Source organism: Lathyrus oleraceus, chromosome 3 (genome assembly GCF_024323335.1).
Source record: "Lathyrus oleraceus cultivar Zhongwan6 chromosome 3, CAAS_Psat_ZW6_1.0, whole genome shotgun sequence".
NCBI classification, from domain to species: domain Eukaryota; kingdom Viridiplantae; phylum Streptophyta; class Magnoliopsida; order Fabales; family Fabaceae; genus Lathyrus; species Lathyrus oleraceus.
Genome location: NC_066581.1, coordinates 311130050 through 311157716, shown reverse-complemented (window position 1 = coordinate 311157716; position 27667 = coordinate 311130050). Strand labels below are relative to the sequence as shown.

The 27667-nt window shown below is 35.4% G+C and overlaps 1 protein-coding gene across 2 annotated transcripts in view; it reads right to left on the bottom strand.

The window, feature by feature from the left end:
• The window catches only part of LOC127127334 (uncharacterized), a 37084-nt gene extending 24645 nt beyond the window's left edge, over positions 1-12439 (bottom strand). Inside the window, exons 1-4 of one of the 2 annotated variants that reach the window (XM_051056491.1) lie at positions 12227-12439; positions 10368-12008; positions 9067-10061; positions 7048-7574 (exon numbers count right to left, since the gene is read on the bottom strand). In XM_051056491.1, the coding sequence (XP_050912448.1) occupies positions 7457-7574; positions 9067-10061; positions 10368-11849 (2595 nt within the window). In that variant the 5' untranslated portion in view covers positions 11850-12008; positions 12227-12439 and the 3' untranslated portion in view covers positions 7048-7456. Of the gene's footprint in view, positions 1-7047; positions 7575-9066; positions 10062-10367; positions 12009-12226 lie in introns of those variants that run through there. The other variant, XM_051056492.1, reaches the window with a different exon arrangement.
• Positions 12440-27667: the final 15228 nt, after the last annotated feature.

The window sequence follows — 27667 nt, the reverse complement described above, 5'->3', positions numbered from 1 at the left end:
ATAACTCAATCACCAGGTATCCAAAAATCACAAACTTTATATGTAAATCATCATCAACATGTCCAGAATGAGAACAAAAAATTTCAATCATTTCTTTAAAGGTATGAGCATTTCATGATGAAAATGGCAAAACATGTAAAAAATACACACAAGTCAAAGTTCAATAGGCCAGGTCAACATTTCTCCATGCACAACCTTTGAAACCATGCCTATAAAATTCTAGGGAAAAATTGGAATCCATCAAAAAAATCCTCACTATTTTTGGATTAATAATTAATTTTTTATGATTTTTCTAAGTTTTGTTAATTAATGAAATAATTATCTAAGTATTTTGATTAATTAAAATGATTTTGAATTACAGCAGTGGCATTATCGTAATATTCATCATCCAAGCCAAAACGACAGCGCAACACATTAATGTGCTGTCACGCGCTGATTGGTGGTTTTTGGGAGGGAAACAACTTTTGAAATTGGCAAGGCAACCAAACGGATCAACGCGAGCTTTTTCCCAGAAATCTTCTTCTTCTTCGCGCGGCATACATGTTCATCAACGGCAGATTCGGTTTCGCTCATTTCATCACCAAAATGATCAAGCGATACATCATTCTCTTCGTCTCTTAACGCACATCACTAATATGCTAACGATTTCTCCTAATCCTAACTGTAGCTCACGGATCGAGCGATTAAAGTTCCACATTCAAAACTAAAAAACGTGATATCTCATTCTACAATCAACCAATCCACAAACTACGAATTGCATGCTGTTCTACATTCCACGATCTTTCAAAAACATGTAACAATTTAAGAAATAATGATGTTCGAATCTCGCACCTTGAATGAAGACAGTTGTGATTCGTGATGAATTTGGATGTGATTCTTCAAAACAGTCCAAGCTTGATGATAGGGAAGTTGAAAGGAGTGTTCAGGTTAGCTTGAAGTTGCTTCTAGCAGAAGAAATTGCAAATTGCCATAGATGCACCAAGGATGAACAGTTGCGATTCCAATGCTTTTTGGCTCCGAATCATCAAAACAGTTCAAGAGGAAGATCCATGGAGAATGAAGCAAAAAGAAATTCGTGAATTGGTGAAGAATTGGAAGAGTTTTGTGGAATTTTGCTCTTGAATGTTCTTGAGCTTTTGGAGAATTTGGAGGGAAAAGTTTGTTGAATTTCTTGTGAAATGTGATTCTCATCCAAAGTTAGTTATGATTAATGTTATATACTCTTGCTTAATCCACCCTTAATCATCCAATTAGCAAAAGTGCAAGTGATTAGCAAAATGTCATTTTCAATCCAAGGGCAAAAATGCCATTTCACCACAGGCCAATGACAGCTCATTTGACAGCTCACACACTCTCAAAATGCCATGTGTGATGTGTTGCAACTTGTCCCATGGTCATTGGTTGTGTATTTCTTATTTTCACTATGCCATGGCAATTTGTATACTTTTCAAGTGCAATTCACAAGTGACTTAACCAAATAATGAACCTCAACATGTTATGACCATTCAAACAATTTTCAAATTGCATTTGTGAGGTGTTGCAAAAATCCCCATTCCAAAATTCCAATTATTTCTCAACTTGGATGCAGATAATTGGAATTGCTAAAGATGTAGAGAATGAATTGAATGAGGAAGACGAAGACGGAGAAAGAAGTTACAGGAAGAAGCAAGGAGAACTTCCTAAAGAACTGGAGGTTGTTGGTACTGATGACATTTATCCTGACAAGGTGTTGGGTACAAGGCTGACAGTACAGGCAGGTGTGACTGTTCCACAGAGTCTCATTCAATGGAAGAATAAGTCTTTGGATAATGTGACTTGGGAAGATGATGCTTATCTGAGGGGACAATTTCCTGAATTTAGCCTTGAGGACAAGGCTGGTTTTAAGGAGGGAGGTGTTAATAGAGATATGGATGACGAGGTGGGCCTTAACTATGGACCTAGGGTCTATACTAGAAGAAGGGGTCAAGGAGTAAAAGAATAGAGACAATAATTATAGGAGTTTGTTACTATAATTATGGGAGTTAATTATAATAATTATAAGAGTTTGTTACGATAAAATAGGGAAAAAACTAATCAACTAAGTTTGTGTCTATAAAATAGGAAAGGAAGGGAGGGAAGTAGGTATCTAATTATTCTATTAGGGTTGAGGATCACCATCTTGGTGAGGGAAGCACTGTGTTCTTAGGGGCTGATAGATATTCTCTATCAGTTTGTTATTTTCTTCATTGCTATTTCTATGTAATTGTTCATCCGCAATAATACAATTACGACATTCTTTCATTATTCTATTCATAAATTCATTGTCACTCACATATTCATATAAGAACCCATCAATTGGTCCGACCTACCGGATTGAAAAACCCTACCAACAGAGATTGTAGATGCCAAGGCAACCTAAGATGGGAGACCGGGTTGAAGCTTTGGAGAAATAGATGGAGAATGTAACAACGACTCTGCAGGGACTGGCTCTGCAGATGCAACAACATAGTGTGCTATTAACTGAATTAAGCAAACAGACTGGTAAAAGAACACTAGAAGCAGAGCCATTTGTGGGTGATTTGTCATAGAGTGAATCACGTCTTGCTAGGAAGAAGGTGAAACTTCCTTTGTTCAAAGGGGGTGATCCGGTGGCATGGATCACACGAGCTTAAATTTACTTCGATGTTCAGAATACATCGGATGCGATGCGGGTGAAATTGGCTCGACTGAGCATGAAGGGTGCAACAATCCATTAGTTCAACTTACTCATGGAAACAGAGGACGATCTGTCCTGGGAGAAATTGAAGAAATTGTTGATCGCGCGTTACGACGGTCGTCGATTAGAAAATCCATTTGAGGAGTTATCCACCTTGCGTCAAACTGGCAACGTGGAAGAATATGTTGAGGCGTTTGAGTTACTGTCATCACAAGTGGGGAGATTGTCAGAGGAGCAATATTTAGGTTATTTAATGAGTGGATTGAAACTTCTAATTAGAAGGCGTGTTCGCACTCTGAATCCTGTGACATGGATGCAGATAATTGGAATTGCTAAAGATGTAGAGAATGAATTGAATGAGGAAGACGAAGACGGAGAAAGAAGTTACAGGAAGAAGCAAGGAGAACTTCCTAAAGAACTAGAGGTTGTTGGTACTGATGACATTTATCCTGACAAGGTGTTGGGTACAAGGCTGACAGTACAGGCAGGTGTGACTGTTCCACAGAGTCTCATTCAATGGAAGAATAAGTCTTTGGATGATGTGACTTGGGAAGATGATGCTTATCTGAGGGGACAATTTCCTGAATTTAGCCTTGAGGACAAGGCTGGTTTTAAGGAGGGAGGTGTTAATAGAGATATGGATGACGAGGTGGGCCTTAACTATGGACCTAGGGTCTATACTAGAAGAAGGGGTCAAGGAGTAAAAGAATAGAGACAATAATTATAGGAGTTTGTTACTATAATTATGGGAGTTAATTATAATAATTATAAGAGTTTGTTACGATAAAATAGGGAAAAAAAACTAATCAACTAAGTTTGTGTCTATAAAATAGGAAAGGAATGGAGGGAAGTAGGTATCTAATTATTCTATTAGGGTTAAGGATCACCATCTTGGTGAGGGAAGCACTGTGTGCTTAGGGGCTGATAGATATTCTCTATCAGTTTGTTATTTTCTTCATTGCTATTTCTATGTAATTGTTCATCCGCAATAATACAATTTACGCATTCTTTCACTATTCTATTCATAAATTCATTGTCACTCACATATTCATATAAGAACCCATCAGCTTTATTTTCTTTACGTCATATATATTCTCTTCATTTCTTCTTCTTTCTTTATAATTGGATAACGTTTTTCAACCAACACAATTAAATATCCCTCTCTCATCTCCTTTGTGTTTTGAGTCACTTAGTCAACATGAAATACTTTTATGTGTGTGTATGTGATTGTCTTAGTAATTCAAGATTTAATCTTGACCTTTTATAATCTAATTGGTCACTCTAAGACGATATGTGCAGGACAAAGCGAGTTTCCACACATTATCTCTTTTAGACTTCAAGACACTCTGCTTGATTCAACATCAAGATTAGAATTTCAATTGTTTGATTGATATATCCTCTTGATCAGATGACAACATCAGAAGTTTTACTTGACAATTGAAATCAACTCCCTTTGTCACAAATAACTCTCAACTTCAAAAGTCGTTTGACTTATGGAGTTGTTCTAAATTGTTTCATGAATGATCAACATCAAAATCAACTAACGGTTATACCTGGAAGCACATAGATCCACAATATTCTCTTTTTTTAATGATGAAAATGTATCTTTCAAGTAGGTGGTAAACAAAGAAAACAACGGGTAAAGATTTAGAGTAATTAAACTCCAAACACTACTATAAATAATACACTTAACATCGGTTAGAAACAAGGTGCTGCCACGGTTTCATAAGCGAGCTAATGAAGGCCATCATAAAAAGTGTCACATTACCTCTCGATTTTTAATAAAATTGATGGAAAAGGTGTAATGTTCATGGGTTTGATCCCTAGTGATGACCTTTTTGGAATTTTTATGGCGAAAACACGTTTCCCATCGGTTTTAACATTTAACCAACAGGTAAACACAATTGAGTTTATTATATCTAATGGGTGTTGCTTATTTCACCAAACCATAACTGAACATATAACTTTTTCAATTGGTTTACAAAATAATTATATGAACAATTATGTTATATTTGAAGAACAACTTACACTAATCATTAGTTTTTTAACATCTTGTAACTCATCATTCAACTCTCATTTTTTAATGGTTCAAATCTCGTTCAAAGTGTCAAGTTGTTCATTGAAGAACAAATAGAAGCATTGAGAGATATTTTAACCATTAAAGAACGTGAGATGAATGATGAATTGCAGAATCAAAAAACATTTATTAGTGTAAGATGTTTTTTAAATAAAACATGATTTTTCATTTTATTATTTTAAAAATTAATTTAATTGGTTATATGTTCAAAGAAGGGTTAGTGAAATAAATAATTGATATTAGATATAATAAACTCATATGTACTTTTTGTCACTCTAACGTCCTTTTCACATGTTCGGCAGAACAAGATGAGAGATGCACAGAGAATCTCAAAAATATAATCTCAATCTCAAACTCAATAACAACATGTAAACAACAACATGTAGCTTTCAAAATATTAATAGGAGGTAGAACAACTAAACATCAACAATAATAACATCAATAACTCAAAAACAACCATAAATAATAACAATAACAACAACATTAAGATTCAATCTCAATATAAACAACAACAACATTAAACAACAACTAAAAAACAATCTCTCAACAAAACTACAAAAATATCAACAATAAACTACAACATACTTATTTCAACAAAAACAACAACGTATAACATTCATTCGTAGTTTAAACAACAACAATATTAAACTGTTAGGACGGAGGCCACAAAGCTCGTGAAAATAATGCTGAAGAAAGCGGTTCCTCTAAGGCCTCCCTACAGAGACACTGCCGTTGACATCCTAAGAAAATACGGAGAAACAGATCTTGTGAACCAGTTGACTGGTATAAACAAGAAACTTTGATAATTTTGTTACAAAAGAGGTTGGGAATTTTGATAATTTATACCAATCAACTTTGATAGTTTTGGCCGCTTGGTGACTTGCTGGTCAAGGTTTGAAGAAGACGATGGAAAAGTTTTGGTCTATGGTGCCTCACCATTACATTAGTAGAGTTGCAACTTGCAATACGCTGGCTAATCTAACGGTTAGTAAAAATTGTCCACCCTGACCAAATATGACGGTGGTGTATGGTAGATGCTACAGTAGGTATGTTAGTTTATTGTCATGTCAAAGATTGTAAACTTTTATAGTACCATCTTACAATGTACACATGGATATAGTCTAGAATGTTCTGAAGTTTGTTAGTCTAACGAACATACTTCGGTTACATCTCAGTTAAATGATGTGATTCTGTTAGTCTTATCTATTTTTCTTTGCTTAGTTTATAGAACATGATTGTGTTTCCTGTATGAATATCATTTAGTTTATAGAACATGATTGTGTTTCCTGTATGAATATCATTGTTTGAGTGAAACAATTGGTTGATAATTAGATTTCACCGTATTATGAACAAGTTGGTTGATAAATACTCATATTGGGTCATCATTAATGATAGAATGCCATATTTTCATCTCTCTTTTACTCACCATTGTAGCACTTAGAAACCACCATCCCTACAACAAAAAAATCTTACCAAATTCATAATTTGTCTTCACTTCATGTCCTTAGCTCCAAAAGAGGTTGTATTACCCATAGAGGCTCCTCTAGTAGAGCTTCATCACCATCATCACTACCCTCCTCATCCTCATCTAACACTTATGACACCTTCAAATTTAGATATGAAAACCATCAAAACTGCCACATACAAATTTCTCCTATGGAATTTAACAAGCACAAAACCTTATATTTTGAACCTTTTGAAGGCCTATAAATTACCGAGTTGAAAAGAAGGGGACAGGATTGTCTAAACTCCATCGTAAAGCAATATAACCAAAGCGTTACTTTGGAGTTTTTGGCAAATACTTACAAGTATGGTTTCAAAAAGAATAAAAACAACTCATACATCATACAAAAATAATTCAGTTTTAAGCCCAAGACAATCAATGGGATGTTTGGTTTTAATTACTAGCCGTTATGTTATCCAATGATCATATCATTTCCTAAAATATCCCAACTAATATAAATGCCAACACACTCTTATATCAAAATTTATGAGGCTCGCTTAATATAGCGCATCTTCAGAATAGGAATATGTTTTTTAATAATATTTCAAACAAAATGAGAGAATGGTAAGAAAATTGTGTTAAAGGTGTATTTTGTGAAAAATGTGTTTGGTGCATTACCAACATTTTCCACAAATATCTGCAATGTATGATATGATTATATATGACTTGTAAAACTCCATATTCATTAAACTCTTAACAAAAATGAAGAAAAAATGTCCACTGGCTGAGTTTTAAAACAGGGTAGGATCACACCCAACTTTGTGCACCATGTGAACAAGGAAGGATGCAGCTCGATTTTTAAAATTGCGAGACATACAGAAACATAACAATTTTCAGAGGCAGTGGGTCATGTTAGTTAATTTTCCATACAATGCTTCAGTTGCTGCATGCATATTTGAAGATCATATCACATGACAAGAGGGAATGCAAAGGCACCATTCTCCAAAGGACAGAAATTTTACTTCAAAATGGGGGGGGAACCTCTCTTTGTTGCCATGCATCCAACATGTATTCCTATCATCATTGCTAATGTCATGTAAACATTAATCTTCCCTCATAAAAGAAGGAAGATACAAATTGTAAACTCTTCCCCCCCCAAATGAATGAGGCTATACTATAGTATTGCCTCAACAACATTTGTGTCTATCATGCCCCTCTTACCCTGTCACTATCATCCTATTTAATCAAATGACCAAAACGACTGTACATCTGAGGTTGGTTGTAGACCCCCATTAAGCAGACGCGTATTAGATGACTTCCCTACGCTTTCCGCGGAACCATGTATAGGCCATTCCTTTCTGCAAAGTAAACAAAGATCGGTCCGTCAAAATTCACCAGTTAAAATAAGCTAGCTTTGTTAAAAAGAACAAACAAATGTTACAAAATCAAAAAGAAAGAACATGTCCAATACTATTTCAGTACAAACATCAAAAGGGTTGCAAAATGCCTCACAAATTACAGAATCAGGGAAAAGACATGTAGACTGCACCAGTGCCAGTTTTTCGGATGTAATAAAATATTCCCTTTTCATTTTTATTGTGATTGATCGTTTCTTTATTCTTCAGTTTAACAAGTCATTATTTTACACTTTACACCAGAGTTTAGCTGCAAGTCTATCTGCAGTCGTCTAGAAAGGTCGATCAAATTGATTACAACAAGGACTTATCAATGAGCATGGTTGTATAGTAAATAGCAGAATAGATGCAAAACAAGCATGCAGTCCAACACTACCAACTAAATCCTTTTTTAACCCATACCAATACAAAACTTATAATTTCATGAGTAAAACAGCATAGCATGCATATAAAAGAGCATACAGATCGCATTATTTGTTAGGGAAATATTTAAAAAGCTGCAGTTCTATAAGATCACATTGAGGCTATCTATTTCAGTTTACTTATTCGCATATCCCTATCAATTTACAATTCTTGATTCTTAAAGAAGTACAGGCTGGACATGACAGCAGTTTATAAGCATATACTTCTTTTTTAGTGAGTACATTGGTCTAACAGTCAAGCTATTATCAACATGCGTCAAGAGAAGTCCATTATCATTTATGGCACATTGAGGCTATCTATTTCAGTTTACTTAATCCCATATCCCTATCAATTTACAATTCTTGATTCTTAAAGAAGTATAGGCTGGACACGACAGCAGTTTATAAGCATATACTTCTTTTTTAGTGAGTACAGTAGTCTAACAGTCAAGCTATTATCAACAAGCGTCAAGAGAAGTCCATTATCATTTATGGCATGAAGGTAATTCTAATTAAGAAGCCTGTTTTCTATAAGAATTAAATTTAAAATTTGATTGAATCTATCTGCTCAAAAATATCCTACGCAACAGGCACTCTGAATTAGCAAGAGTTGATGGACTTGAGTCAGAGTTTCAAAATGTAACCCTTAGTTCCAGAATCAACTTTACAGGCCAAACTTAAAATAAACGCCACATAAATACTTAGATATATGCATTCACGTTGAAATATATTTGGTTGTGTCAAGTGCGGCGAAATACTGTCATTGCATATATAGATAGAAAGCAAGTATCACTCGTCAACAAAGCATGATAAATCTCACTAGAAATAGAAGAATATAAAATATTCCCACCTATCAATTTTTAGAGCTCTACAATTCATTTGGGAAAACAAAACAAGGGAACTGTTTTTCTTATTTATTTGCCAAAAGAAGTTTCATACATTTTAAATGGTCAGCAATACAGATTCATATACAGCAGGGTTCTACATTTCGTATATGATAAACAGAAAAAAGAAACCAAATACTTATTACTCACTTGGACCAACTGTCAGCCGGAGAACCCTCAAGTAAATGGCTAGTAGCAGTTCCATTGGGACTTCCATATATAATTTCATTCTGTGGAGCTACCTCCTGGCTGGTAAAGCCACTTGAAAATGGTGGGAAGAAAGTATTTTGAGACCATGGATCATAACTACTTGAACTTGTAACAGGGCTAATGTTCCCGCCACTCTGACCATTAGGTAGAAAAACATTCTGAGGGGAATGTGTATTGGAAATCATGTTATCATCTTTGTTGAAAAGGGAAGCCATAGTCTTCTGAGATGGAAGCATAAAATCATCCTTGTTTGGCACATTTCTCTGTGAAGATAAAAGCCAACTTCCTGGGCCACCTACCAAGCCTAAACCTTCCTGGCCAAGTGGTGAAGTACTCCACATCTGCCATGTTCCCTTATCACTTGCAGCGGCATCATCTGCAGGAGAAGCATGCTTTTCCCGAGACAATGGGGACTCAATCGGAGATAGCTTATTGAAATCGGAACCAGCAGATATGTTTTTTAAAGAGTGAGGCTTTGCTACTTCCATGTCTGTCCCAAAGCCAGTTCCCAAGTCCAACTGAAAATTTTCAAGGGACTCTGAAACAGGCCCAAGCAAGGAAGCTGGAATTGGATCATAACACGGGTCTTCAAAAAGCTCTTGCTCATCGGGTCTAAAATCATGTGATGCATTTCTAACTGGAGAGAACAACTGTTCAATTGCAGGAGAAAAACCTAAACTACTACTGGTTGATCCACCATTTGGGTGGGTGGAAATATTAAATGGCGACGGAAGACCAAAATGAATTGGATTATTAAAAGATCGAGTAACTGGTGACTGGCCAGATGACTGAGGGCTTTTGGCTTCTGCTTGAGTTTTGGAATTTGGTCTACATATTACATTTAAATTTGAGGGTTGTGGAACAGATGAAGATCGAGTAAATAACTGATGCCATGACATTTTAGGCGCCGTCCATGGCTTTGGTTCTGGGAGTACCTGCAGAGAACAAACATGGTAATATTGTTTATCTTAAAGAACTTTTTTTAATACAACTATCACAATTATATATACAAACAATTAATATTAATTAAAGCATCATATAATTCTGTTCATGAATCTCAAAGACCAAAAGTTTAAAATGTTAACAGTCATTGAAAGTTAGTAAAAAGAGACATTTGATTGTAGCGCTAATTTGTAAAATCTGCATAACATAAGCTCTTAATGTTCAAAAATAATTGGCCTTCAACAATAACAGTATTATGAAAAGGCACAGAAAATAAAACAGACAGCAAGGTAACTTACAGAGTGATTGATATTCCTATCATCTCCATTCAAATTGGTTTTGGCAGTTGGACGTTCAGGAGGACAAATATCTCTCTTGCCGGCGGAATTATAAACATGATCTGCAGAACTGTTAAACTTGGTTTCTTTCACCACAGTGGCAGGACTGCTAGTTCCCCTTCCAAAACCAAATGCTTTCGAAGAGGACAGAAATGTACCCCGCACGCGATCAAGGTACCTGGATCCAGTATTTCCTCGATTATAATTGTTTGCAGTCATATTTTTACTATGTCCATTGTCTGTACTCTGTCCCTTGCCAGTCTCTAACCCAGATTTCTGATGCTCTCTACGATCTGTTTCACTTTTTTTCTCGACATCACGCTTCCGTTCATTTTCCTTTCCAGCTCTTCTTTCCAATTCTTCCACATCAGAGTTGCTCTTACTAGAACCTTTATCTTTATCTCTTCTTTTTTCCTGCCGCTTCTTTTCAGTTTCCTTCCTGCTGTTTGTCTCCTTACTCGGATTTAATGATCTCATTCTATCTTTTTCAGCTTCTGCTTTCTCATCTCTCAGTCTCCTACGCTCCTCCACTAACCTAGCAACCTCCTCCCTCTGTTTTCTTTCTTCCTCCTCCAAGAGTTCTTTCTCTAGCCTTGCCTGCCTTTTTTCCTCGGCTTTCCTGCGTGCTTTTTCCCCTCTACTTTCATTGAGACTTTCTCCATTCTCACCCCGTTTTGCTAGTGCCCTATGTTCAGCATCCGATGAACATTCTTCCCTTGAACTAATTCTAAAAATCTTTCTCCAGAGCCATCTAATGCTTAAGAAAAAAGATGTTAAAAGTTTACAGATGAAATACAAAATACCAGAATACGACCTCTCTGTTACACAATGCTCATCTCCTCCAAAAAGACCAGCATTCTCATTGCTCTTCCAGTTGCTAGGATTACCTGGAATAGGCCCACCTACCCAATTTCCATTCTCCAACCATTCTTGACTACACATCCATCCATTTTCAGACCAAGCCTTGCCATTTAATATCTTGCCACTTTTACCAACCAACTCCTTAACAATGCCAGAATTTGATATCCCCAACCCTGGAGGCAAGTCTAACGCCGGTCTCTTTGAAACATGCCCACAATAGGAACACATGAACCGACCCCCACCAGGGTTTTGATCCCTATAGGGATTATAACAGTTGCGACACCGCCTCGTAGCTGTTTTCCGCAGCTTCTGCATCTCTAAAGCCTCAAACCTCTTTCTCTCCCTAAGCCTAGCATTCCTCCTGACCCGCCAAGCCGAGAGTTGAGGCATCAAAATCTCATACCAAAAGAGAGTAACCAACAACACAAATACACATGCCAAACGAGGTGAAGTAATCTCAAACCGAAACGCCGGCGGAAGAAGCTGAGAAAGTGCCCATAGGCCTATTAATGGAATAACCAACCATGGTAGCACTGTAGCAACCCGGCGAGACAACTTCTGAATCACACACAGTATACACATTATCCTCTAACCCTAACCTTCTTCCTTTTCTTGAAGTATAACCTCCCAATAAAAATCAAACCTTTCAAGAAAACCCTAACCCTCTTTACCTTTCCTCCTCCAAATCAATATCCAACAGAGTTTTAGAACCAGAAACTTCAGAACCCTAAAATCCCAAACCTAAAAAACCAAAAAGAAATAGAAATAAACAAAATTAGAATCTGTTACCACAAATAGAAACAAAATTAGCCTATTCCACAAGCTAATGCCTCAAAAGTTTAACAAGAAAACACAAATTCAAGAACTGTGCCCATGAAAAAAGAGAACGAATTTGAGCTTCAGCAATGGAGATTGTAGCATCAATCGAAAAGAAAACATAATAGGAATCGAGCGCTTACAGATTCGGTGTCCAGAACGAAAATGAGAAGAAGAAAATGGGAGCGAAATGCGATTGAAGGAGAAGCACGTGAACGTGTTCGGAGCTGGACTCAACTCGTCCGATTCGGGTCGGAGGCTCCGTCGTGGTGTTTGGGTTCCGCAATTGAAGAGAGAGAAAGAAAGAAACTATGCGCGAGAGAAGAGAGAGAAACAAGATAAGAAGAGAGAGAAATAGGAAAAAAGGAAATTATTCTTTTAAAGGATAAATATATTTTTCTTGCTAAAAAATATAGGATTTTGATTTTTGGTCTTTGTGTTAAAGCATTTTTTCTTTATTTTCATTTCTCAAACAATATATTAAATTCAAATATAATTTTTAAAAAAAAATTAAGTAGTATAAACTACTTTATTTTAATGATAACATAATTGATTAAATTAGGGACAAAGTTTATTTTTGTTTTGGTTAAATAGTTTAATTTATATGCCATAAGTGTGGAGATTTCCAAATTAATCCTAGGTCTATTAATGTCTTAATAGGGATCAACTGAATTTTCTCTAAAGATATTTTAGTTATTATTTCTTCTAATAAATCTTATTTGTCTATTGTCTTGATTTTTTTCTTCTTTTTATTTACTTGTATTTTCTAAGTTTAATTAATATATGTCACTAATAATATTATTTATTTTAGAAAAAGAAATAAATAAAAAGATAAAATTTGTTAGTTATTTTAATATGTGTAAGAAAATAAAAATACATTATTTGTAAATAGGAACATATTAGTAACACGTTTAATTTAATGTCATATTAGTTAATTGTTTTCTTAAAACATACTGCATTAGTCAATGGTTGGATGTTTTCACATGTTAAGTAAATAAAAAAATATATGAATTGAATTTAGTTGTAACCTATAATATATCCATTATGCTAGATTTAGAATGTAACACTAATGCAATTTATATTCACCACCTTTACCCAAATTATTTTCAAATTGGAGATGTGTTGTTTGTATTATGCTCTATAACTTGGTTGTGTTTGATTTTCTGATAAATTAATTGATAGTAGATATTTGATAATTTATAATTAATAATTGATTATTAATAGTTGATGATCGATAGTTTATAATTTATAATTGATGGTTAATAAGTGATAGTTGATAAATTAATTGAAATGTTTGGTAAAATTCACGGTTGAACTAGCTAATAAATATAAAATAACATTTCAAAAATTCTTAAAATACTTTAAAATTTAATAATTTAAATTTATTAAATCTTTTATATACTATTATTATATTAATTTTTATATGCTAAATTTTTTTAAAATATAATTATTTCAATTTTATAATAAAAAAATTAATCTTTCATATCAAAGTGTACACGAATAATAGTAAACTTATAAGACTTGGAAATCAACTCTAGCGAAATTACAAGTATATACTAATATAAAAAACATTTTTAATTTATAATTAAATGTATATCAAATTAATATTTAAAATATATAAAATTAAATAATAGTAATAACAATAATAATAAAATATATTCAACACGCTTATGTAAATGTTTAAATAAACATATAATAAAAATTAAAATAATCTCAACTATATTTATATTAATCAAAATAAATCTATCGCCTAATATTATAAATTAAAGCTACAATATTATTATAAATTTCTTTCGTCTTGGTTGATTGCTTGCTCCCCCTCTAATATGTCTCCACCTTGAAGACCAACAATAATATCTAAAAGATTATCATGAGATACATAATTTGGATGTTGGTCAAGGACGGTAAACATTGGATCATCATGTGAGTTGATGCGAATATAGTTATACAATGCAAATGTTGCTATTATAACATTAATTTGAGTCTTAACACTAAATTGCGGTATTTTATTAAGTATTTTTCATCTTTTCTTCAACGCTGCAAATGACCTTTCAATATAACTTCTAAGAGATGAATGTGCATGGTTAAAGGCTTCTTAAGCATTAGTTGGGGGTTCATATTCAAATTGTGACCGATAATACCTTATCTTAGAATAAGGCACCAAATATTTTTTTTATCGGGATATCCTTTGTCAACTAAATAATATCTACATGTAAAAAAGAGTAAAGATGTATTTTTTTTATAGAACAAACATTATCCAAAAAGAAAAAGAAAAAAAAACTTGTAGTAATATATATAATAATACCTTTTGGTGGCTTTGGAAAGTTTAATGTCGGTGTGTTGATTGAATGAGAAAAACATGTGTCTCACGCACTGATCCCTCTCATCCAGCTGATATAAATGTGAAACACATATCAAAATCACAACTAGCCATAACTTTGAAGGTTTGGATTCTTTTTCTACCCCTATAACGCATTTTCTCTGTCTCGGGAATACACACAGCTATATGGGTACTATCAATGTGCCCTATACAATCATGTTAAAAAAAATTAGATAAAGGTGTGCCCATCATGATAAGGAACAAGATATCACATACACACATGCATACACACACCTTGAAATAAGGCATGTATCGCTCGTCATTAGCAATATGAGGTGGTACATATTAAAAAGTTGGATCCTTTGGTCTTATGATCCTGTTACCTCATATTTTTTTCACAGGTGATAAGCGTGAGCATTCATGGTCGAATCTGACCATAGTGGAAATTCAAGGTTTCACCCAGAGTCGAAGTGGTCATTCTTTACTAGAAAACCACTTAACCTTTTAGGGATAATTACATGTCGAATGAGGTTGGGAAGTTGGTTGAGAAGTCCAGGGAAGACTCTGGTCGAGTTAAAAAACTTAGTGGAATTTTAGGTTTTTGGTTGTCGTGGCTATCATGTTTTTATCGAAGAGAGTTGGATAAGATCATATAGTTATTCGAGGACACGCGGGGACCTGTCAAAGACTAAAGTTGCATGAAGTTAGAGATGTGGCAAGTTTTATTGAGTCGAACATTGTAGACAGGTATGTTAGGACTAGTATATAAGCAGTGCTCGTTCATAATTTTAGGGGGAATTTTACACATTACACACTCAAAGTATTCAACCGTGAAAGTGATAAACGAGTTTTCAATGTATGTACTTGTGTTCCATTTATAAAGTTAATCTTTTCCTTTAACTTTTACTTTTTTCTTATTGACATTACTGCATTACTTTTACATTCGATGTCCTTGATGTTCATTATTAAAATCTCTCAAAACATATAATATTTGCACAAATCCGTCCTGGGGTATTTTCGAGTTTAATCCCTTAAGTAAAATCAAACTTGTATTTGTTTACCAAATTTCACGCTAAACAAATTGGCACGCCTCATTTTCTTTTGAAAAATATCAGAAAGCATGATACTGATTTAAGACCCACAACATGGTTTTGTCAAATTACAAGGGAAAAACTTGACACGCTTTAGGGGTAATTCAAGTTGACTTAACAATTGGTTCGATAACTAGACCCATTGTTTTCATGGTTATATCCTCTAGGGCCAATTATAACCTGCTCCTGGGGAGAGAATGGATCGGGGTGGTACCATCATCACTTCACCAAAGAGTCTCGATATTGAAAAATGATGGGATTGTAAAAAATGTAGAGGCCAATCAGAGCTATTATTTGGCAGAGATAAATCATGACGAATTTGAAGCCAATGTAGCCGAAATAGACTAAAAGCGGTCTTAGAGGCCAAAGTCCGAGACATGGATTTTGAAGCCAATAGAATAGAGATTCATGATCTGGGACTAGGAATCGAATTTGAACCTGGGCCACCAGATAAGTCGCAACCCATGAACGGGGAAAACGTCAGCTTAAGTGCTTAGAGGCTTGACTGCGTCTATGATGATAAGCCTTTAGGTTTCGAAAAAGACTGTATCCCCGCAAATAAAAATATTCAGGCGCAAGATCCTTTAGAAGAAATCAAAATGGGCGATGGGACGAGTAACAGGCCAACATATATCAGCGCCAATCTCGACCAAAAACTAAGAATCAAAGTAATCAAACTACTTTAGGAGTAAAAAGACTATTTTTCTTAGGACTATGACAAAATTTCCGGGTTAAGCAGAGATTGGTGGAGTTGAAGCTGCCAATAAAGCAGGTAAAAAGCCGATAGAGCAAATGCCAAGACGGTTCGCGCCAGAAATTCTATAAAAATTTAAAGAGGAGATCGAAAGACTCTTGAGATGTAAGTTCATCAGGACGACCAAATATGTCAAATGGATTGCAAATATTCTTCCTGTGATTAAAAAGAATGAAACGCTAAGGGTTTGCATAGATTTCAGAGGTTTGAACACTACGACTCCAAAAGAAGAATACCCAATGCTAGGGGCAGAGATGTTGGTCGATTCAGCAGCAGGTTTCAAATATCTTAGTATACTTAATGGTTATTCTGGTTATAACCAAATTTTCATTATAGATGAAGATATGTTAAAGACGGCTTTTTGATGTCCGGGAGCCTTGGGCACTTATGAATGGATAGTGATGCCTTTCGACTTGAAAAATGCCACTGCAACGTACCGGAGGGTAATGAATTAAATTTTGTATGATTATGTCAAAAATTCCATCTTCGACAATCATTTGAAAGGATGAGAAGGTACCTACTTAAAATGAATCCTCTCAAGTGTGCTTTCTGTGTGCAGGCTGGAGACTTCCTCAATTTTGTTATGCATAAAAAGAGGGATTGAAATCAACCAGAATAAAACCAAGGTCATTATGGAAACACGACCTCCTTTGACCAAAAAAGAGTTGCCTACTAGGGAAGATCAACTTCTTGAGAAGGTTCATTTTGAACCTAAGTGGAAAAACGGAAGCATTTGCGTTGTTACTTCGATTGAGGAAATAAGGGTTCGAATGGCAACAAGAACATCAAAATATTTTTGATGAGATTAAAGAATATATGATGCATTCATCGATATTGTCTCCTTATTTTATATATAGGTGCATGAGACTGTATATATCTATATCAGACTCGACCATGGGGAGCATGTTGGCCCAAGAGGATGATAATGGTGTCGAACGAGTCATTTATTACCTTAGTCAAATGATGAATGATGCGAGACTAGATATAACCTTATAGAAAGGTTATGCCTATGTTTGTATTTATCTTCTAAAAAATTAAAACATTATATAAAGTTAGTTGATGTTTACATCTCTCCGCATTTCAATGTCATTAAACATATGTTATCCAAACCAATTTTGCATAGTCGAATTAGTAAGTGGGCTCTTACTTTAAAAGAATATTCCCTAATTTATGTGACTTTAAAGGCCATGAAGGGAAAAATTATCGCCGATTTTATTATTGATCATGCGATAGTCGAGGTGTCTCATAATTATCTAGAGTTTAAACCTTAGAAGTTATACTTCGACGGTTCTAGTCACATAAATGAGACTAGTATTGGAGTCTTGATAATCTCTCCAAAAGGCTTCCCAACAAAGTTTAAGTTTAAGATTGAAGGTTCATGCTCTAATAATGAGGCAGAATACGAGGCTTTAATAGTTGGCCTTAAAATCTTATCAGATTTGGGGGCAAAAAGAGTCGAAATCAAAGGAGACTTTGAGCTAGTCATAAAGCAAATAACAGAAGAGTATAAGTGCATTAAAGAAAGCTTACTAATGTACTTTATCACCATGAATCGACTAACTAAGCAGTTTTACTTTGTTGACATCCAACATGTGCCTAGAATCGAAAACCGAGAGGCCATGATCTGGCATAGATTGTCTTATGGTATAAAGTATCAAAGGAAAAATTGGAAGAACTTATCAAAGTTCATGATAACATAATTTTGACCAAACTGTCCTCTTTGAATTTGTTAACGAAAAAATTTGGGGGGAGGGGGACAAAAGGACTATGAATAGATTCTAAAAATTATGAAATTCTTGTCATTGACAATATGTCCAATTTTGATTGGCGAAAACTGATAAAAGAATATTTAGAAAATCCAACAGGATCAACTGATCGAAAGATCAAGTATATGGCTCTAAATTATGTCATCATCGAGAATGAATTGTTTAAAAATACTCCTGAGGACGTCTTGCTGGAATGCCTTATAAAAAACGAGGAATTATTAGCAATATATGGTGTTCATAGTGGTTTGTGCGGCCCTTACCAAGCGAGCCACAAAATGAAGTGGTTGTTGTTCCAACAAGGAGTTTATTGGCCCATATTTCAAAAAGATTGTATCAAATTTGCCAAAGGATGCCAATAGTTCCATAAACATGCAGGCATTTAACATGTCCCTGCAAGCGAATTACATTCAATTATAAAACTCTGGCCATTCAGGGGATGGGATTTAGATTTGGTTGGTGAAATTCGACCAACGTCATCTAAAAACAAAGGTATATCCTAGTTGGCATAAATTATTTTACTAAGTGGATATAAGCGATACCTCTAGTTGTTGTATACCAAGAGACCGTGATAGATTTTATTCAAAGCCACATTACATATGGATTTGGAATTCCCAAGACCATAATGAATGACCAGGGGTCGGTATTTACTGGTAAAAAGATGCGGGAGTTTTGCTGGTGAAGTTGGGTTTAAGTTGTTAACTTCTACGCCATACTATGCTCAAGAAAATGGTCATGACAAGGCGACCATTAATGTCATAATTGGTCTAATAAAAAATCATGTTGGTAAAAATCCAAAGAGTTAGCATAAGACACGGGAACAAGTGTTATGAGCATGTCGAACATCCCCTAAAGAGGCAACAAATTCCACCTCATTTCGACTAACATAAGGATATGACGCTATCCTTCTTGTCGAATATTTACATTCGACTAGAACTCAGAGACAAGGTGAGATACCATCCGAACATTATTGGAGTATGATGTTTGATGAACTAGTCGATTTAGATGAAGAAAAGTTATATGTTGTAGATGTATTAATAAGGCAAAAGGAATGAGTAGCTAAGGCCTATAATAAGGAGGTTAAAACAAATACTGTCTCACCAGGTGATCGAGTATGGAAAGTAATTTTACCCAAGGATAAAAAAGACAAAATCTTGAGCAAATGGTCACCCAATAGGGAGGGCTCATTTCGTATCCTACGGGTGTTTTCGAATAGCGCTTACGAAATTGAGAAGCTATCAGTTGATCATCGAATCCTGAGAGTAAATGTAAATATTTGAAAAGATATAAACCTATGCTTCAGGAAACTCAAATTTTGATAGAATAGTAATCAAATATTTAAAATAAACCAAAATGGTGTTCAAAAGACACCAAAATGACATTCATTACAACAAAGAAACTATAATCCAATAAGTTGAAAATTCATAATACTCATAAATAGGAAATATATATTTAAACTCTTCGATTTTGGCCTTGGAGAATGCAAGTCAGGTGTTTAGTTGGTCACTAGCTTCTTCCAAAGTATCAACCTCATTCCCTAGTCGGAGAGCAACTTCACTGTGTTCGACGCCTTTGGTAGCATCCTAGTCAATAGTCTCCCTGGTGGGTAATGTTTCGTCTAATTCAAGCTCGAATTTTTGCGTTTCTAGATTTACAATCTCTTTGTTCAACTTAGCAATTCGAGCACGACGACTTGAAATTTGATCGTCGAAGGAGGCCTTTTTGCGTTTCCAGAATTACAACCTCTTTTTCAAAAGCTCTACTTAAGCCCCATGTTGCATTCATTTCTCCTTTCTTTTGCTGGAGTTGAGTGTTATAGGTCTTTTTAAGGTTGATATCTTGGTATACTTGATCGAAATAGGCTTCGAACTCAAACAAAAACTGAACCATGGAAACCAAGACCCTTTGTTTGTTGAGTTCAGCCAACAACTTCTGAATGTCGGTGCCAAGTTGAGTGTCTCCTTTGATAGCATTGAGGAGGTTGACTTCAAAAATGTTAGCTTTGAGTTGTTGAATCAGGAGGTTCACAGAGCCTCCACTTGCGTCAACCAAAGAAGAATTAGAAGAATTCGAAGATCATGTGTTAGTCAAAAGCCTATGCAGTTTTTGAAGCCTCCTTAAGGCCTCTGCAGGGTTTTTCCTTTTGATGATCAAAATTTCTTCTTGACTAAGTGAAGTGTTGGAGGAAGAATATTGGATGATGGACTGAGTTGGAATCCCTCTGATAGCAGTAGGCCGACTTCCCTCATCCGGCTGAATATTTTCGACACCGGGTCTGACTTACTTTTCATCCACTTTCTCAAAGCCTTTTTTAGTCTGTGGATTGCTCTGGGACAAATTGTTATGGACAAAGGCTAGTGCGTCATCAGATTTTTCAATTTGTTGGGGAGATAAGTTGGTGACATCGACTTCCACGCCAGAAATTGGCTCTTTAGAAGTGCTTGCATCTTCACTAGTTTGCTTGATCTCTGGATGAACAAATGTGAGACTAGAGTCAATGAGCGTTGACCAATGAATGAGAGAGAAAGTGGGAGTAAAACTTTCAATACATTTTGGCTTGTCTTCCACGTTCTCTTTCAATTATAGTTATACCTAAAAGAAGAGGAATGAATAGTTATGATGGTTAAAAAATGACAAGTGAGAAATGCAAGTAAACCTCAGGTTCCTTCGTCTCTTTCTCTTTGATATGGAGGTCTTCTTGTTGGTTGCCTAATTTTTCCTTATTAGAGCTGGCCAAGTCTTGACCCTCCTTATCAATAGGGATAACAATCAAAGTTTGTTGTTCCTAGGGAGGATTTGTCTTTTGAATTGTGCCTTTCATCTTGCTGACACCTGGCTTAGGAGAATGTTTAGGTTTAGGGTTCGAAAAGATTTTGGTCTTTTCGTTGTCATTTGAACTCTCGACCTTAGCTAAGGTATCTGTTGGTTTTGGCGCAGTCTGAAAGAGTCGAGTGGTTAGTTTCTCCAAATCGTCGAAACTAGAAGCTTAAGGGAATCATGAGAGCATACCTGGCTCGGTGCGACCTTTGTGGTTTTCTTCTTCTTCTTCTTGGGTTTTGTGGTTGTTGAGGAACTTTGCTCACACTTTTGACTCTGAAAAGAAGACATGTTAAAACCATATTAAGATTAACCAATGCACAAACTGGATAAAATACTTACCTTTTTCTTTTGGGTGTCTTCTTCTTTTTGGACCTCACGAGCATTGGATAGGCCTTCGACATTGGATTCGCCTTGTGTTTCTGTTTCATCTGCAACAAACGTATAAGAGGTCGAAGAGATAAATAGAAAGGAATAAAAAATTCGTTGATGTGTACCTATTTTTTCTCAGGGTTTTCCTGCAAGTTGGAGAAGTCAATCGTGAGTCTCTTGCGAAAATGTTCTTCGGAAAAGTTGCCTTGGAAATATTTCGACCACCAATTATCGAACTCCGCTGTGGAGTAGAAGGAAGGTTAACATTGGAATACAGGAAGTTCAAGGAATTGTTGATGTTTGAATGCCATGCAATCTCTGTAATCTTGAGCAGAAAACTTTATCTCCGACTAGCATATGTCATTCTCCTAGGTGTAGAGAGATTTTGGCATCATTTGGCTAAAAGCAAATTGCCTTGCCACTAAGTTAGGTTGGTAACCAATAAACCCAAAACCATCTGACCTTGTCTCAACGTGACTGGATAGGAGTGGAGGGGTTTTAAATGCTGCCTAAATAACATTCAAAATTGTAGCAACGGAAGGGGTTACGCCAGATAACCTTTTTCGAAACCAGGTAGGGCCGACACATCGATCTACGAAGGGTGCCATGGTTGAAACGAAAGCTTTTGAGTCGAGAAATAAATTGACGTACTTCATGAACATTATTTGTGAAATAGTGTCGTGTGGTGTAACTAAGGCAAGTTGAGTGCCTTCGATGCTCCTAACATCATTTTCTTCCATCATATCCTTCGACATGGCTATCTCTAACTTCAATTCAAATGTAGCATTTAACAAAATTTGTAAGAGTCACAAGGGGCCAGAAAGGAGGTACTTTTTGTTGGTCTCAGACATGTGTTTTAGTTTATAAGAAGCACTACCTATTGATTGATATAGGGTGGCTAGAAGTAACTTGCCAAGAGATCTTTTCTGACCCTCATGGAGCTGAATTGCTAAGGTAACATATTTTTTTGGCTATTTGCAAAGAAGTAGTAGGGGGCCAAAGGGTTAGAAAAGCAATGTGTTATTTTTTGGTTGGGGACTTCTTCTATAGTTTTGTTATGATGGTCAATGATGTAGTTTTTGAAGCTGAATCAGTCAAAGACGAACTCATTAATGGTTTCCATTGTAGGGGTAAAGGTTTCACCCGTGGGTCAAAGCCCAGTGATAGCTTCTATGTCAAACAAAGTCGGCGTAAGCATCCCACGGGGGAGATGAAACATGTTTGTCGAACCTTCCCAAAAGAAGATCGAAGCAAGCAACATGGCAGAGTTATACCTAGGGCCGGTTCTAGACAGTTGAATTACGTCGAAAATGCCTAGGTTTTCCCATTGTTATTTGCTTTTGTTTTGGACTTTGTCGATCTAGGCAAGATATTCCTTATTTTGGGATGGGGTGCTGATAGGAAAACACGCGTAGGAGTCTCCAAGAAACTCAGGTCGAGAAAGTGTTCTTCGAATGCAGAAGGCATGGTAACATGATAACATGGAAATGAATTTTTCACCTTCCCAGGTGTCATACCCCAAAATTTGCCCGTTAATCTTTCAAGACACTCTTAAGGCACCCCAACTTATTTTTCAAGGCATTGACCCTAAAAGAACAAAGGACCAGCTCACAGGTGGCCAAACCGAGGAAATGGCTCCAACTGGCATGCTCGCTAGGCGAGCAAATCCTTCGCCTAGCGAAGCCCTCGCTCTACCGCTCGCCTAGCGAAGCTTGCGGATATCAGAAAATTCTGGGCTTCATTCTGAGCCCATTAGGTCATAAAAAGAGCATTATAAATACCACAACTTCAGTCAGAAGGGGGAACGAAAACGAAACAAAGACGGGAGATAGAGAGAAGACGCAGAAAACCCTGAAGGCTAACTCAGAGGATTCAAAGCAACCCTAAAGGAAACCCTGAAGGAAACTCATTTGCATCAAAGCCACCTCCGCCCAACTCAATCCGACTTGCCAATTCAAGGTTGCAACCCGATTGCAAACAGGTTTGCGTTACTATTACCGCTTTATGTTCTTAATTTGCATGTGATATTATAATTGAATTCATAAACATATTTGAGGTTTTGCCTGTGAATTTAAGTGTGCCTGAATATTGTGAATGCTGAACCATGTAATTATGTATTGGATGCCATAAGGCGTGCAGCAGGTTGAGGTCGTACTGTTCTGAAATTCAAAACCCGCAGCCGCTCGCTAGCACATCGCTAAGCGAGCGTGTAGCGAGTATTCGCTAGGCCTTCGCTAGGCGAGGCAGAAGCGAACGTGACAGTCGCTAATATTTTGGTTGTTCTGTTTTATGCTTATCTGATCTATTCTATGTTAATCTTGCGCTATTTTGCCTGGCATTCTTACTGCTGTGTTTCTTTTTGCGGTGTAATCTTCGATTACACCCTGATTTGGTATCCTGACCTGTGTGCTGAATGTTGTAAAGGTTCACATATTCCCAGGAACAAGTAGCTGGCTAGGTATTCCACTTTATTTGTGGGATACCCTTGTGGAGATTCATCCTAAATTACCTAATTGATTTTAATGTGGAGATTCATCCTAATTATTTAATCGATTTTAATGTGGACCTAATTACCTAATTGATTACGGCTATCTAATTAATTGTAAAACTTTGCCTTTTAATAAGTGATCTTGGACCTCTCTTTTGTTACCCTACGATTACGGTGTTATGGTCATGTCCCGCGAATGTGGGGATACACTTAGCAAAGACCCTTCGGTTAAATCATCATAGTCCCTCGAATGTTGCCTTTGTCCCTCGATGACCCTTCGGTGTAGCCTACGGTTAAATGATGATCGTCCCTTCGAATGCTAAGGTATCCTCACAACTGTTGCCTTCAATGACCAATCGATGACCCTACGATGACCCTTTTACATCCAAAGGATAAAACTACTTACTTCTCAATAGTAAGGACAGTTTTACCCTCATAAGGATAGGAAATGCCCATAAAGACCTCGGGTAGGTATAACTCTTAATTGCTTATTCACAACTTAAAATACTTTTCACACCTCACACCTTTCAAAACATCTTTTAGAAAATCACCACTTGGTATACATTCGTACTAGAATCATTGCCGGGTTACATTTTTCTAAACGACTTTCAAAACTAAACGAGATAACCACTTTGTATACATTCATTCAAGAATCATTACAAAGTTAAATTCTCCTTTTCCAAACATTTTCTAAACATTTCTCAAACACTTTTTCAAACTAGAAAAACATAAATGATTAAGCAATTAAGAGCCCATGGATAACCATGGATACAAAGGGTGCTAACACCTTCCCTTTGTATAATGTACCTCCCGAACCTAAAAATCTAAATTAAGGTCTTTCCTGTTCTTTTCCACCTTTCCTTATGGGATAAAAGAAAAGTCGGTGGCGACTCTTGCTAACCGCGACATTTGCTTTCCAAAGCAAAAACACAAAAGTCCAGTTCACCGTATGACACCAGGGTGTGATTTAGCAGTGGGAAACAGACCTAGAAATGCTAGGAGTCTATCAGAAAGGGAGAATGGAATGAGTACCTATTTAGCCTAGATGGATAGTTTCTCCTTAGCAAGTGGTGGTTCAGGTACAAAATTTCTCCCCATTTCTTCCTCTAATGCCGGAATCACGAATGTCAGTGGGCTATTGTCGGTGACTGGTGGAGAGGTGGTGGAAGTAGCTATTTTGTTTTCTTGAAGGTTTTTGGAAAAGAAGGTTTCTAAGAACAATAATGATTGTGAATGCTTAAAGTTTGACGAGTTGAAATGGAAGGCTGAAGCTAGTATTTATAGAGGAGAGTAAATGGGTAACCGTTCGATAAGTGACATTCGCGTGGCAATGGGAGATGGTTTCTCTTCAGGAAGTGGAAGAGTTAGTGGGCTATGAAAGTAACTCCCCACTATCCTATGAAGTATGAGCAATGATGGTTTTTGCTGCAAAAAAACCATGTTGGGCAGATGTTTGTGAAAAGGCGCAATGATGACGATGACGTCGACGAAGTGATCTGAACAGTGTCGAAAAATTGTTCAAAAATTCCACATTTCAACCTTTCGACATTTGTATGGTCGAAAAATGACATTTTGGGGGACAATTTGTTACCTCATATTTTCGAAACAGGTGATAAGCGTAAGCATTCAGGGTCGAATCTGGCCATAGTGGAAATTCAAAGTTTCACCCAGAGTCAAAGTGGTCATTTTCCACCAGAAGATCACCTAACATTTTAGGGATAACTCCCTGTTGAAGGAGGTTGGGAAGCTGGTCGAGAAGTCCATGGAAGACCTTGATCAAGTTAAAAGACTTAGTGAAATTTGAGGTTTTTGGTTGATATGGCTATCATGTTTTTATCGAAGAAAGTTGGATAAGATCATACAATTATTCAAGGACACATGGGGACCTGTCAAAGACTAAGGTTGCATGAAGTCAAAGACGTGGCAAGTTTTGTTGAGTTAAATGTTGTAGACGGTTATGTTAGGACTAGTATATAGACAGTGTTTGTTCATAATTTTAGGGGTCTGTAATTTTAAACATTACACACTCAAAGTATCCAACTGTGAAAGTGAGAAACGAGTTTTTAATGTATGGATCTACGTTCCATTTATAAAGTTAATATTTTCCTTTAACTTTTCCTTTTTTTCTTATTGACTTTACTGCATTACTTTTACATTTGATGTTCTTGATGTTCATTGTTAAAATCTCTCAAAACATACAATTTCTGCACAAATCCGTCATGTGATATTTTTGAGTTTAATCCCTTAATTAAAATCAAACTTATTTATGTTTACCAAATTTCATGATAAAATATCGTGTGCTAGGCCTTGGTAGCCCCTACTTGTACCTCTAGTTGCTTCTAAAACCTCATGAAATTCTCTACTAATGGTCTCTCCATAGTGTTGAAACCGCTCTCTAACATCCCTATTAGAAGCACCCATAACAAGTGTATACATAACTATGCCCACCTTATATACAAGTGTCATTCTTTTACTTGGTTGTAACCCATATTTTGATTGCAAATCTTCACACAACTGTGTAAATAAAGTTGGATCCATTCTAAAGGAATTCATACATCGAATAGGGTGCCCATTCAATATGTCATTCATCTAATCTTTTCCTCTTTGAAGTGAAGCCATACATGGTTCTTTATAAATATATTTATAGTAATATGTAGCAATTGCACTTATTGCACTTGATCTTATATTCCAATAAAGTGCATAATTTCTTCTCTTCTTTTCTCTTTCAACAATATCCATGATATACCTACTAATAAATAGATATATTTAATTAGTAATAATCATATTCAAGGCAAATAATTCAGCACCAACATCAATAAATTCAACATAGATTGCATATTTGTTTCAACCAGAAGCAAACTAATTCCGACATTAAAAAAGATTGAAACTAATTTCAAATCAAAACCAGAGGCTTAAGCCTTGCTAGAAAATGTCAAAGTTCACAAAATGATACACGCCCATTCTTTCGAATGAACTTGAAACAAAGCTCACAAAAAATCTTTTCATACTCAGGATCATCCGACCATTTAAAATTGATTCCTTTTATTTTATCTTTAGTTGGGACCATCTTATAAATTTGACAACATACAATATTGAAGATTAACGCTTTTGAATCATATAAATTTTAAAAGAAATACATGGTGTACAAGCAAGTCAATGACATAATTTTTTTACAAACAACAATTAATTTATTCGAAAAAAACTCCACTCCAATCACTAGACGAAATCAAAGACGACGGTGAAGTACAATGTACGGGATACTGTCATAAAAATATAAAATTGAAAGAAAGAAAAACGTAAGAATAATAGTAATTTTAAATTGAAATAATAATACATATAGAATATAGAAGATAAAATGTAAACAACATTATTATAAGTAATATGATTAAAACTAAAAACTATTGAAATAGTATTAAAAAAATCAGTCGTTTTAGTTTTTTTTACAAATGATTGAATTATTTTATAAGAGAGAATATAATTTTAAAATATCTACTCAATCTTACTTAATAAGTTCCCTTAATTTTTTTCACATATTTAAAAAAAATTGTGGATAAATTCTTATTATTCAATATTTGGATCAATAGTAAAGTTGTTATTGTTTATAACAATAATATTTTTTTTCGTATATAAAAATATTTTAATCAACAATGTATTTTTTCTCGTATATAAATCTTATTTTTATTTTGATATTATTTATCAATTTTTTTGAATTATTAGTAAAATTGTTCCCGTATATAGAAATATTTGATCCAACAATATATATATTTTTGTATATAAATATTATTTTTGTTTTGACAATATTTATAAAAATATTTAAATCAATAGTAAAGTTATTCCAGTTTATAATAATAATACTGTTTATAAAAATATTTTGATCAACAATAAATATATTTACCTCCGTATTTGTAATTATAAGTTATATTGATATAAGTAATAAAAATCAAATATTTAGTTCAAAATTCTATTTCTTTTGGAGATC